Source organism: Sinocyclocheilus anshuiensis, unplaced genomic scaffold (genome assembly GCF_001515605.1).
Source record: "Sinocyclocheilus anshuiensis isolate Anshui unplaced genomic scaffold, SAMN03320099.WGS_v1.1 scaffold2580, whole genome shotgun sequence".
In the NCBI taxonomy this organism is placed as follows: domain Eukaryota; kingdom Metazoa; phylum Chordata; class Actinopteri; order Cypriniformes; family Cyprinidae; genus Sinocyclocheilus; species Sinocyclocheilus anshuiensis.
The window spans coordinates 68,328-82,263 of record NW_015536665.1 but is presented as its reverse complement, the minus strand read 5'-3'; the positions used below and the strand labels follow the sequence as shown (position 1 = coordinate 82,263).

Here is a 13,936-nt window from a genome sequence, read left to right as displayed (position 1 = left end):
CTTCATGGGATCTGCCCACTGTGCTGAGGGCCCTGAAGGGCCCCGCTTTCGAGCCGCTACAGTCTGCCAACATTCGGTCACTATCGCTGAAGACTCAGTTTTCAAGCTCTCTATTAGCCCTGCCTGCCTGGAATTCAGGCCTAACGACACTAAAGTCTTCCTGAAACCAAGGCATGGTTACGCACCTAAGGTGCTCTCCACTCCGTTCAGAGCACAGGTCATTACGCTCTTCGCGCTTCCTCCAACTGAAGAGGACAGAGAGCTATCACTGCTCTGCCCCGTCAGAGCCCTGAGAATCAATATTGAGCGTTCCGCCCCCTATAGGCAGTCGGAACAACTCTTTGTCAGCTTCGGTAACCGCACCTAAGGGCTTCCGGTTACGAAGCAAAGACTCTCTAGATCAGGGGTGCCCAAACTCTGTCCTGGAGGGCCGGTGTCCTGCAGAGTTTAGCTCCAACCCTAATCAAACACACCTGAACCAGCTAATCAAGCTCTTACTAGGCATGCTAGAAACTTCTCGGACTGAGTTTGGGCACCCCTGCTCTAGATGGATAGTAGACTCCATCTCGTTAGCGTACTCTTCTTTGGGCCTTCAATGCCCCATTGGAGTATGGACCCACTCGACTAGAGGCATCGCCTCGTCTTGGGCATGGTCCAGTGGTGTGTCCATTGCGGATATTTGTGAGGCGGCCAGCTGGGCCTCGCCGTCCACATTCGCAAGGTTTTATAACCTGGAAGTCCCGGCCTTGCAGGCCAGGGTCCTTTCCACTTGAAGTGACATGCGCTGCGTAAACAGATCTGGCAGAGAGCCCTTGGCCGTATCACGCTCAAGCTCTCTGGCATTAGTTCACCTGTTAGCTCTCGACCCCTGGGTGTCGAAGTTACAGGAGTACTCTGGAACGTTTAACCAGGCTGCGTGTGACCTCAGGAAGCTCAGCCCGTCTTAGTCTTGGGTTGTTGTTAACTTCTCTATGGGCATTGGTTGCTTATGGAAGTTTGATATTTTTAGTCGTTCCAATAACATTAGCATGGCGTGATTGTACTGTGTTCCCATATGCGTCTAGCAAGACGCAGTATGAGTGTAGTATTGAAAGGGAACATACTCGGTTACTGACGTAACCTTGGTTCCCTGAGATACGGGAACGAGTACTGCGTTGCTAGCCGTGCTATGTAGCTGCACGACTCAATCGCCGCTTCAGTCGAAGTAACCTGAGAATCCTGTGGCGAACGCCCACTTATATAGACAGATGCCCTGCCCATTCTGGCAGGCTTTGGCAGGCTTTGGCGGGTTTCGTCACCATAGGCTCGTGCAGCTCCGCTGTCTAGCCATTGGTTCGTTTTTAATACACTGCACGAACCAATGGCCGTGCAGTTCCACTGCGTGAATGAAAAAAGGTTTCAGTTCAGGAGAAAAAAGGCTTTTTCCCATATGCATCTAGCAAGACGCAGTACTCGTTCCCGTATCTCAGGGAACCGAGGTTACATTAGTAACTGAGTACGTTCTTTATTGCTGCTCATTTCAAAGTGCCTATTTCAAAACAAGATAAAAAACAAGATATTAAGTATCAATTGCACACTGCGTTAGCTGAAAGAGAGCTTCTCCCTCCTGTCAGCGTTGTACCTTCACATGCTGTTGCGCATCCCGATCCTGAGCTGCGTAAACTGGAGTTACAGGTGGAAATGCGGTGCTTAGACCTCAATGAAAAGAGCTCCAGCATGAGTTTGAGCTGCGTAAATTTGAAATAGAGGAGACAGGAAGATGTGAATCAGTCCACGTTAGAGCTAGACAGTTGAGCAGGGATTCTGCTACTATGGAGACAGATTTTGATGTTAATAAATGCATTTGTTTAAACCCACCTTTTGTGCTGTTTGAACGGGTAGCAACGCCCTTAAAGTGGCCTACACAGGTTTGGCCTTCTGCAGTGTGTGTTTACGGGTAAAACCCAGGAGGCGTATGCTTCTCTCTCACCTGAGGCAAGTTTAGATTATGACCAGGTGAAGTCTGCAGTTCTAAGGTCTTATGAGTTGGTTCCTGAGGCTTATAGGCAAAAGTTTAGACGTTATAAGAAAGCCGAGGGCCAAAGTTATGTTGAATTTGGTCGTGAGAATCGCTGGTGTTCTGCACAACAGGTGAAGAACTTTGAGCAGCTTCGTGATTTAATTCTCATGGAGGAATTTAAAAATTATCTACCAGACAAAATTGCAACATACTTGAACAAAAAGTCACTAATGTGTCTGCTGCTGTGATAGTAGCTGATGAATATGTTCTGATCCACAAAGAGAGCTTTGAAAGGCCGCCCTTTTCTCTGTCGCAGTGTGGTCCCGTTACACACGCTCACTTTGGTGAGCATGTCAGTCCTAAAGGGTACAGCTAAGGCGAGGCCTGTGTGCGCTTACTGTAAAAAGCATGGCCGTCTAATCAACAGCTGTTTTCTGTTGAATAAAAAGAAACCTAAGGCAGTTGCGTTGGTCAAAACATCTACAGCACCGCAGCCCCCTCAATCTGAATGTATGGACTTGGACATTTATTCCCCTTTTATTATGAAGGGTGCAGTTTCATTGCCAGACAGCTGCATAAAAGTCCCAGTAACTATTTTACATTATACTGCTGCTTCTAGGTCTATTATTCTTCAAAGTGTGTTGCCTCTTTCAGATAAAACCTCCTTAAGCTGCGGTGAGCTGCTGCAGGGTTTTGGAATGAAGTTTGTAAATTTGACCATGCACACCATTCAGCTCGAGTCGGACCTGGTGTCTGGTCCAGCTGCGGTGGCTGCGTGCACCGTTTTCCCATTAAATGAGTGGATTTCCTTTTAGGCAATGATTTGGCTGGGGGTAAAATTCTAGTAAATCCCGAGGTTACTACTGTGCCCCTTGTCTCTAAAGGCCCTGATGAATTGCAGATTAAATATCCCACAGTGTTTCTTGTGTGTGCTGTCACGCGTGCTATGGCCAAAGCTAATGTTTTAGAGTGTGATGGTTTAGAGGATAGCTTTATGATAGATCCTGATATAGAGTCTAAATTATCCCCTAATATTAACTCTGCCGCGTGTCTTCCACCTACAGTCTCTGATCCCATGTGAAGGTGGTGTGCACAGTTCGCTCCATACTATGTTAGAGCTGAAGAAGCCATTGGAGAGCTTTGGTGGCACGCACATGTCCTGGAAACATTTGATTTCTGAGCAGAAGCGTGATCAGTCCCTCGTCTCTTTATTTGAATTGGTTGTCTCTGAGAATGAGCTTGCAGACATGGCATCTGGCTATTTTCTTACAAATTATGTCCTGCTGCGTAAGTGGACACCATCTTATGCGTCCACACAGGATGACTGGAGCATTGTCACACAAGTCGTTGTTCCAAACAAGTTTCGAAATGAAATATTCAGTCTGGCACATGACAATCCGTTAGGTGGTCACTTAGGTGTTACCAAAACTTACAATCGTATCTTGCACCAGTTTTTCTGGCCAGGGTTAAAACGGGATGTGAAGTTACACTGTAGAACATGTCACACATGTCAAATATCTGGAAAGTCAAACCCACCCATCCCACCATACCATTTATATCCTATTCGAGCTGTTGATTCACCATTTGATCATATTATTGTTGACTGTGTGGGTCCATTGCCCCGTACTAAATCTGGCAGCCAGTTCTTACTGACCATTATGTGTGCTTCAACATGCTTTCCCGAAGCTATACCTATGCGTAAAATCACTGCACCTGGGGTTGTAAAAGCACACGTTAATTTATTTTCATTGTTTGGACTCCCTAAGGTAATTCAAACTGACCAGGGGACAAACTTTATGTATCGTGTTTTTGCACAGGTGGCCGATCAGCTGAACATCACCCACTGTTTTTCAAGCGCTTACCACCCGGAAAGTCAGGGCACACTGGAAAGGTTTCATCAAACTTTTAAATCCATGCTCCGTGCCTATTGCCTTGAATTTGAAAAAGAGTGGGACGATGGTGTACATCTTTTGCTGTTTGCAGCTCGGGAAGTTGTGCAGGAGTCTACTGGTTTCAGCCCAGCAGATTTAGTGTTTGCTCATAATGTGTGTGGTCCCTTAAAACTGCTTCGGGGGAGAATTGCTTTGAATGAGTCCAAACCGCAAAATCTGCTTGATTATGTCAGCTCTTTTCGCTACAAGTTACACCGTGCTTGTGAGCTGGCTACACAAAATGTGTTTGCTGCTCAGTCCAAGATGAAAGGCTGGTTTGATAAAAAGGCCATGGTCAGACAGTTTAAGCCTGAGGATAAAGTTCTGGTGTTTTTGCCTATCCCTGGTTCCAGCTTTCAGGCACGTTATAGTGGCCCCTATGTCATAAAAAAGAGAGTCAGTGACAGGGATTATATTGTAGCTACTCCTGACCGTGCACGTCATAGCAGACTTTGCCACATCAATATGATTAAACCTTATTATGATCGTGAGCAGTTGAACAAACCTAGCTCTGGTGATGTAAACACAGTTCTGGCCTTGACCAATGCTGAGTGTTCTCCAGCTTTATGTTTGCCTCTGTCTAACGCTTTGCAAGTACGTGATCCTTCTGTGTCACCATTCGGTGCTGAAACTGTCCTTGAGGCCTGTGAGTCGCTGTCTGCTCCTGAAATTGGTTGTGACATTGAGAGTCCTTCTGTCGCTACAGTTCAGGGCCGTTTAAAGAATTCTGAGATGCTTGCTAATCTTGATTCTTGTTTTTTTGCATCTCTCCTGTTCACAGCGTACAGATGTAGAAATGTTAATCAATTGTCATGTTTCGTTGTTTTCAGATGTGCCGTCCCAAACACACGTATTGCAGCATGACATCGACGTTGGTGACAACACGCCGATTAAACAGCACCCGTACCGTGTCAACCCAGAAAAATGTCAGCGCCTCCAAAACCAAGTTAACTATATGTTGTCACATTGCATTGCGGAACCCAGTATTGGGTCATGTAGTTCACCATGTCTTCTTGTTATCAAGACTGATGGGTCTGACCGTTTTTGTACAGACTTTAGGAAGGTTAACAATGTCACTAAGCCTGATTATTATCCTCTTCCTCGCATGGAGGACTGTGTTGACCGTGTGGGGTCAGCAGCATTTTTGACAAAGTTAGACCTCCTTAAAGGCTATTGGCAGGTGCCTTTAACTCTGCGTGCCAGAGAAATTAGTGCGTTTGTTACCCCTGATGCATTTTTACAGTATACTGTAATGCCTTTTGGGGTACGCAATGCGCCTGCTACTTTTCAGCGGTTAGTTAACCGCGTTTTGGGGGGGGGGTGCAGGGGTGTGAGGCGTATTTGGACGACATAGTTGTTCATTCGGTAACATGGGACGAGCACATCAATCAGTTAAAACAGGTCTTCCAGAGGCAAATCTTACTGTTAATTTGGCTAAATGTGATGTTGCTAAAGCGACAGTAGTTTACCTGGTTAAAATTGTGGGTGGTGGCATGGTAAAACCGGTAAATGCAAAATCGAGGCCATCACGTTATTCCAAGTTCCCTCCACTCGTCGGAAACTACAGCGGTTCTTGGGAATGGCAGGGTATTACCGCAGCTTCTGTAATTTTTTTTCTTCTGTGGTTGCCCCACTCACTGACCAGCTAAGTCCGAAAACTGCATTTAAGTGGTCACCAGAATGCCAGCATGCTTTTGAGTCTCTTAAAGCCCTCCTGACGCACGCACCTGTCCTTGCTGCCCCAGTGTACGACCGTGCTTTTAAACTAGCTATTGATGCTAGTGATGCGGGAGCAGGTGCTGTTTTGTTGCAGGATGGACCTGATGGCGTTGAGCACCCTGTGTGCTATTTTTCTAAAAAGTTTAAAAAACATAAAAAGTCGTACTCAACGATTGAAAAAAGAGGCTCTCGCTCTAATTTTGGCCCTTAATAATTTTGAGGTTTATATTGGCTCCTCCTCGCATCCGGTTACTCTTTATACAGACCACAATCCTCTCATTTTTAGTCATCAAATGCGTAATTCCAATCAGCGCCTAATGCAATGGGCTTTGTTTGTCCAGGCTTTTAATCTAGAAATAAAACATGTAGCCGGCAAAAATAATGTCCTGGCAGATGCGTTGCCGCGCATTGTTACATGGTGATTGGTGGCTTTCTTTTTCGGCTCACCATTCACCATCTGGGGGTGGGGGTGTTATGAGCGCCTCGCGTACGCCCCGGCCCAGAGTCCTCAAATAAATATTAGTGCTCATATTGTCTTATCTTTCTTTTGTCTTCTCTAGTTTCTTATTGGTTGAGCTGGGGAGACGAGGCTATAAAGTGGAAGGAGGCAGACCCTCTCGCTCTCTCTCTGCCAGCCACAGTTTTCTCCACAGCCACATCGCCACATACTTTTTCTTAGTTTGTAATTTTAGTTTGGAGTGGGGAGTCCCAGCTTGTTTCTGTTAGTTTAGTTATTTCTTCCTTTGTTGCTGGGCTCCCCGTCTCTTATTTTTGGTTACTTTTGTGAGTAATTTGTGTTAAAATAAAGAATTTATTTGGAATACGCCAGCCGTTGTCCATCTATTATGTTATGTGTCCCTTTCAACTCCTAGACCCTTATACAGGGACCGTAATGTAACGGTGGTGGTTGCCCAAAACAAACAGATTTTGTTTTCCTTTTTTTTTTTTTTTAAGAAGAAATTTCGGGCACCAGACGGGAGTAAACATCAAAATTTAAATTTAGATAAACCCAAATGAGCTAAAAAAGAAAGCCACCGGTTACATACACAAATAATTAAACCTCTTTACACTTTTTAGTCAAAAGATAAGATATTAAATGCACAATAAAAATTAATAAGAATGCACAGTAGCCAGGTTTTAGTTGTGGTTCCAATTATATTTTCACAAATACAAAGAAAAACAACTAAAATGTTGCACACTTTTCACTTTGTAACATCAAAAGGAGGGGGAAAAATAATAGTTGAGATGGCGAATATGATGCGGATCCACTCTATGTCCTTGTTCAAATCAGCAGTTTCAAGAGTCCAATTATTAATGCAAAAGTATTTCAAAGAAAACAATAAAGGGAAAAATGCAAACAAAATTAATTCAGCAACTTCTCACTGTCTTAAGAAAAAATAATAAAATAAAGAGAAAAGATGTATATACTCACACGCCAAATGGCGATAGATGTGAATGAGGGTGTGTGGCAAAAGTGTTGGTGAGTGTTTGGGGTATGTGCGTGAGACAGTCAAGCCGTCCAGCTGAACCGCTACTCTTGGCAACTGCGGAAGACAGTTTTGGGTGACGAATCGGAGTTGGATATTTCCGGCAAAACAGGTACCCGGACTAACACATACTTCTGCAACTTTTACACACGCTCTGCACTGTTGTCCATAGCTCGGAGAATACATTCTTCGGAACACTCCGGCAACCGCACCAGCATACTACACAGCGTGCGCCCCGTGGATAAAGCTGCGTGTTTGTCCATACCGGTACTCGCATTCACCGTCTTCATCTTCCACGCTCCACCTTCCTGCCTTTTCCCACACCTTCCGTGCATTTTTACAAAGGTATTTATAGGATTACCTCACTTCCTTCTGAGTTGTGTTCACATTTCTATTGGCTGGCGGCAACACAGGGACGGCTCGTTTATTTTTAGTTTCGTTTTCTGCCACACTCTCCCCCCCCTGGAAGAAGACAACCGATGGTTGTTAAGAGAAAAGCAAGAATTCAAAAACCTAAGAAATCTTCATCCTCAGATGTTTCTTCAAATATGTCCATGAGTTTTTTCTTTTCTTGAAGCTCCAACTCCTCCGCTGTTGGATAGCATGGTTTGAGGTTGCACACGTGTGCTGTGCGGACGTCCTCTCCAGTTTCTTCCAACACTATCTGATAATTCAACGGGCCTAACCACCTTAAAACCCGGTAAGGACCTTTCCATTTTGGGGCCAGTTTTGCACTGAAATTGTGTTGAGCACTGGACTGAGGGAAATTTCTTAACCAAACACTGCTTTTATCTTTGAATGAGGCTTCTCGTCGGTTTTTATTGTAACTTCTGAGCTGTCTTTTCTGAGCTTTCTTACAGCACTCCTCTGCTTTCAATTTCAGTTGCACTTGATGGTGGACAACATCATATGATGGTGTAGATGGTGAAAGGCTCTTAACCTGGAGTAATTTATCCATTGGGATTTTCAGTTTTCTCCCTATTTGGAGTTCTGCAGGGGACATCCCAATGCTTTCCTGCACAGCCGAATTAATTGCAAACCGGAGTTCAGGTAAATGCTGATCCCACTTCTTGTGGTCACCCACGTATGAGGCAATCATGCATTTTTGGGTTCGGTTAACTCTCTCAGTCATATTCGTTTGGGGGTGATATGCTGTTGTTAATTTTTGGTTGAGATTCCGTTTTGCACACAGCTCTTTGAATAAGGAGGAAACAAATTGGGTGCCATGGTCAGACAAGATAAAGTCTGGAACACCCCACCGGGTAAGGATTTCGGTCGTGAGAATCTTTGCTATAGTTTTTGCATTTGCATGGCGCATGGGGAAAACCTCAACCCAGCGAGTGAAGTAATCTACAAAAACAAGAAGGTACTCATGACGTTGGTTGCTGCATGGCAACGGCCCCATCATGTCGACACCTACCATTTTGTTGGGTTGTGAGATGGTAATGGGTTGTAGCTTACCAGCTGGTTTCTGATTATCACTTTTTAGTGTTTGACATTTTAAACAGTGTTTAACATAATGTTTCATGTTAGTCCACATCCCTGGCCAGAAAACAACATCTTGTAGTCGCTTGTAGGTTTTGTAGATACCTCCATGGCCGCTTAAAGAATGGGAATGGTAGTGATGAAGGACAGCTGGGATGAGGCTGCTAGGCAGGTACACTCTGTAGTGGACTTGGCCATTTGACAGGTGGGTCTTGTGATATAGTTTGTCCTCCACAACTTCATATTTGTATTTAAAATCTCTGTTGTTGTTGTTCTCTGCCAATGCTTTAAACACTTTTATAATCTCAGGTTCTTTGTGTTGTTCTTCCCAAATTGACACAACAGAGACTGGAAGCTCAACATCCTCTTTCAGGCTGGAGTACAAGCTGCAACAAGGTAAGCTGGAAATCCTAGACAAAGCATCAGGTGCTACATTGAGTTTGCCTTTGCGGTATTCAATGACGAAATCAAACCTTTGCAATCGTAGGGCCCATCTAATGAGACGGCTGGTGATTTTCGGGGAACTCAAGACCCACTGTAGCGCAAAATGGTCGGTGACTATGGTCAACATTTTGTGCTCCAGGTAATGCTGCCATTTCTCAAGTGCCGATATGACTGCTAGGCACTCTTTCTCTGTAGCAGAGTAGTTGACTCAGCTTTGTTTAGGGTGCGGCTTGCATATGAAATAACTTCCTCCAGTCCCTGAGCTTTCCGTTGTGTTAATACAGCACCGAGTCCGGTATCACTGGCGTCGGTATACACAATGAAAGGGAGTTGGAGATTTGGATGGCCAAGAATAGGAGGTGAGGTGAGATGTGCCTTTAATTGCTCAAAAGCTTCCTGGCATTGGGGTGACCAGTGAAAAGGATGTCCCTTCTTTTTCAGTGCATTGATGGGTTCAGCGATCTTGGAGAAATTTGGGACAAAGCGGTGATACCATCCAGCTAATCCAAGAAAACGCTGGACCTCTTTGATATTCCGCGGCACAGGGTAAGATCTGATGGCCTCAACTTTGGAAGAGTCTGCTGTGATGCCACTGATACTGACAACATGTCCCAGGAATGCAATTTCTTTTGAACTTAACAGTGAGAGGCTTTGGTAAAAAATATCTGCGTGTGGTTCGGTCTTTTGGCGTTGAGGGCAGACATCAGGTACACTTGCATTGCCAGGTTGAAATGCATAATCTTCTTGTGGGGTGGACTTAAATTAATATTTACTGTTGCTTACACTGATTTGTAGGCCACTAAATAAGATGAAATCCAGTCCCAAAACTACAGCATAGGCTAGTGCTTTAGGGGAAAGGATAGCGACAGGTAAAGTGAAGGTTTTGTTGTGAATGTGAATTGATAACTGCAGCCATACTAAAGGCACCTCTGCTTCGCCATTAGCCAAATACAGTGGACCGAGAGACCAAGGTTGGAGGTTCTCTTGTGGAAAGAGATTTTTCCACAAACTCTCATGGATCATAGTGTAGCTGGCCCCCCGTGTCCACTATGGCTTTTCCCGACCACCCACCAATGTGGATGGGAACAATCAGCTGTTGTGGAATGACAACAGGAGGAACAAGCTTTGGTGAAGGGGGTGGTTTCTTGGAAGTGGACAATCTTTTATTTGTTGTAGCTGTCACATAATTATTAGTTGCTTGACCTCCATACCTATGGGAATGAAATGATCATTGACTGGTGAAAGAATGTTGCTGTTTTGCAAGTTGGTTTGAGGATGGGTTGACATAAAGTGGACAAAATCCAGGTGAGTGATGTCCCTTACATCTCCAACATTGCACTTGGGGTTGATCAGTGGGTTTGATGTTTTTTTTTAGTTACGTTCTGCTGTGGATTTTCTGCTCATACACTTTTCATAGTATAGTTGCTGCTCATGGTCCTTCTCTAGCCGATGTCCCAGCTTTACCAGTTCCTCCATGGTGCTCACACGACTACGTAGCTGGCTCGCGAGGTAAGGGTTTATATTTTTGATAATCATTTTGACAATTTCTTTTTCAGTTAGACAAGGCTTCCATCTTTTGTAGAGGGCACAATATGTAAAGGCAAAATCTCTGATGGATTATCTCTCTCTTTGATACCTTGTGCGGACCCTTTCAGCCAGCTCATCTTTGTAGTCTTCGGAGAGGAAGGCTGAGAGGAAAGCAGTCTCGAATTCATTCCATGTCGTTATGGAAGATCAGGCAACCTCCCACCAGTCACGTGCAGTGCCATGGAGTACGCTGCGGAAGGTTGCCAGGAGGTCCATCTCTGCAAGTGGGTGCAATGCCAAGAAGTCCTGACACCGTGTTAGGTACAGCAGAGGATCGGTGTCATCCGACGGTCTTCCAAATGTGGGAAAGGTCAACTTTAAATGGTCATTTTCCAAGCAGGAATAGGAGGACCCTCTGGGACATATTCTAGTGATGGGGGTGTGGTAAGTGTGGCACTGGGTGGTGGTTGTACCCCTTTACTTTGTTGATCAGCCACTTCTTTTCCTTGCCGTTTGTCTTTCTCCATGTTTGTTTGAAGTTCGTTTACTTGTGTTGTTAGCTTGTCAACCTGAGTGATGCACTGATTACATTCAGTGGAGAGCTGCTCATGATCCTTTTGAAGGTTCTTTAGTGTAGCTCTGATGTTGCTCTGAAGTTCGACTTGAAAGTTCGAATGAAACGGGCTTCAGAAATCAAGGAAGACTCAATTTTTTGTAGTTCTTGTGACTAGTTGATCTGAATCTGCTGAATCTGCTTTCAGGGACGACTCGTTTATTTTTAATACTAAAATAACACTGACTAATACAGATCCTGATAAAATGGTGTGTGTGTGTGTGTGTGCATATATATATATATAAAGTATTGAGTACATGTACAGTAAATTAACATACTTTCCAGAAGGCCAACAATTCACTAAAAATGTTTTTTTTTATTGGTCTTATGAAGTATTCTAATTTGTTGAGATAGTGAATTGGTGGGTGTTTGGTAAATGTGAGCCAAAATCATCACAATTAAAAGAACCAAAGACTTAAACTACTTCAGTCTGTGTGTATTGAATTTATTTAATACACGAGTTTCACAATTTGAGTTGAATTACTGAAATAAATGAACTTTTCCACGACATTCTAATTTATTGAGATGCACCTGTATATATATGTATATATATATAGAGAGAGAGAGAGACAGAGAGAGTGCTTAACAGATTTATTAGACCACCACCCAGTGTTTCTAATGCTAAAATATAATTATTGTTAGGATTTAATAGATTCAAAATATATCTCACAACATTTATTCAAAGGCAAGTCTTTGGGAACAACTAGAAACTATTTGGAAGTGAATAACAACAGAGACTGTGGAAAAGTACATAAAAACAATGCCAGCAAGAAAGCAAGCCGTTATCAAGGCCAAAGGTGGCCATACAAAATAAAATATAGTTTTAGTTTTTTGGTTATTATGTGTGAATAAAGACTATTTAGTTGTTTCACTTTGTTATTTGCCTAATAAATGGCAATACAATTTTTAGTTTTAAATGAGTTTTTGACAGATTCCTAAAATATATTTTTAAAACATTTTCTTAAACATATTTGTTTTCTCTCTTTATTATGACAGGTGGTCTAATTAATTTGTTAAGCACTGTATATATCAGAACACCTTAGCAACGCTTTGGCAACCTCTTTTGCCGAATTTCTTCTGTGCAAATGCTGGTTGTGTTTTCATCAGCAATACAACACTGACATTTCCTGGAGTGTTTCCAGACTCGCGCATCTACTGCGATGTGTTTGTCTTTGCTGGAGTGTGTGTATGTGGCACACACATGCTGCAGCCTCTGGGCGTTTCTGCTGCGTCTCCTGCTACAAATAACTCCTTGATCTCTGTAGATGCTGTTCAAAGGCCCACACTGTGAAGAGCTGTTTCTGTTGGGTTTCATTCATTCCAGCATGGATTTATTGAGCGGCGCTCTGTGCGATTCTCTTAAAGAGAGCAGGAGCGGCTGTTATGCATGAACCTCACCGTGGTCTTGTTTGCCCTCCACTCCACTGGTGTTTAGGGGAAAACTAAGTAAGGCACATAGAGCAGCTTATCTGTGGGACACACACACACACACACACACACACACACACTTCTAATAGGGTTTATCAGTAAGTTCAGCATAAAACTTACAGGAAAGACATTCGGAGCAAAAGAAAAAGATTCTTCATAAAAAAAGTTTTATCATTACATATTGGGGGGGGGTCATGAAGAAAATTTAATTTTTTAATAATATTAATTATTTATGTGATAAATGCATTTATACATTAAAGGGGTCATATGATGCTGCTAAAAAGAACATTATTTGCCAAGAGCTTGTAACACTCCAAAGAGAAAGGAAAAATTGAAATCGCATCATATGACCCCTTTAAAATGTCTTTAGACATTCTGTTCAGTTCTTTGTAATTATTATAATTTACTCTTTTTTTTTGTTTGCACTGTATCACAGTTAAAATGACAGCAGTAGACAGACAAATTTACACTAACTGTAAAATTTGACATTTCTGTTTATGGCATGGTGAATAGCAGAATTTAACTACAAAAAATATGTAAAATTAATGACTTTTAAATATAATTTATTGCATGCTTAATTCTGCTGAAAAAAAGTGCAAAAACAACAAACAAACAAACAAAAGACTTAATCAAAACAGAATATGTTATTTTGTTCTCTTATTTATTTATAAAATGAGAATGAGAAACTGAGTCTGTTTAAGTATAGATCAGGGGCCATATGTATAAAGCCGCTCAAAGTAAAAGTTTAGTGTTAAGTGTATCAAAATTCTAAGAATGACGTAATTTTACTCTTATTCCTAGACTTAAGAATAAGAGTGATTCATAAAGGTTCCTAAGTGTTAAAAGAGGTCTCAGCTCCTAAATTATTTAAGAGAGCTGGAGAGGTCTCCTAACCTAGTTAGGAGTAATAAGATGGCAGAAAAGAGGAGATGACAAACACTTTCCAGTGAAAATATATTGGACTTATATGATAATATGGAGTTGATAAAACAATACAAACTTAATTGTAAAGCTCAAAAAGTATTTTTTGATAAAAACTTTAACTGATAAAGTAAAAAATGTAATAACCTCTTCCACTCAACAAGTCAATGCTCTAACAGCAGACATGAAAGTAGTAATTATTTTTTTTTTGGCTGGAAAAATGCAGCAATGCACCGGTGATGACACAGTAAGCAGGTTCTTACATATTGTGGCACTAACCCCACCAAACACAACAGTGGCCAAAAGTGATGTTTTGATTTTTTTTTTTTTTTATGACCCCACATTTCACTTAAACCGTTAAAATACAAAGGACAAAAAAACA

General features: G+C 42.6%; 1 protein-coding gene across 1 annotated transcript in view; it reads left to right on the top strand.

Annotated features, from left to right (window-relative positions):
• Positions 1-13,936, top strand: part of LOC107654426 (neural cell adhesion molecule 2-like) — a 113,494-nt gene that overhangs the window by 33,823 nt on the left and 65,735 nt on the right. Inside the window, exons 5-7 of the mRNA XM_016441477.1 lie at positions 4,125-4,576; positions 4,761-4,856; positions 8,931-9,017. Of these exons, the coding sequence (XP_016296963.1) occupies positions 4,125-4,576; positions 4,761-4,856; positions 8,931-9,017 (635 nt within the window). The remainder of the gene's footprint in view (positions 1-4,124; positions 4,577-4,760; positions 4,857-8,930; positions 9,018-13,936) is intronic.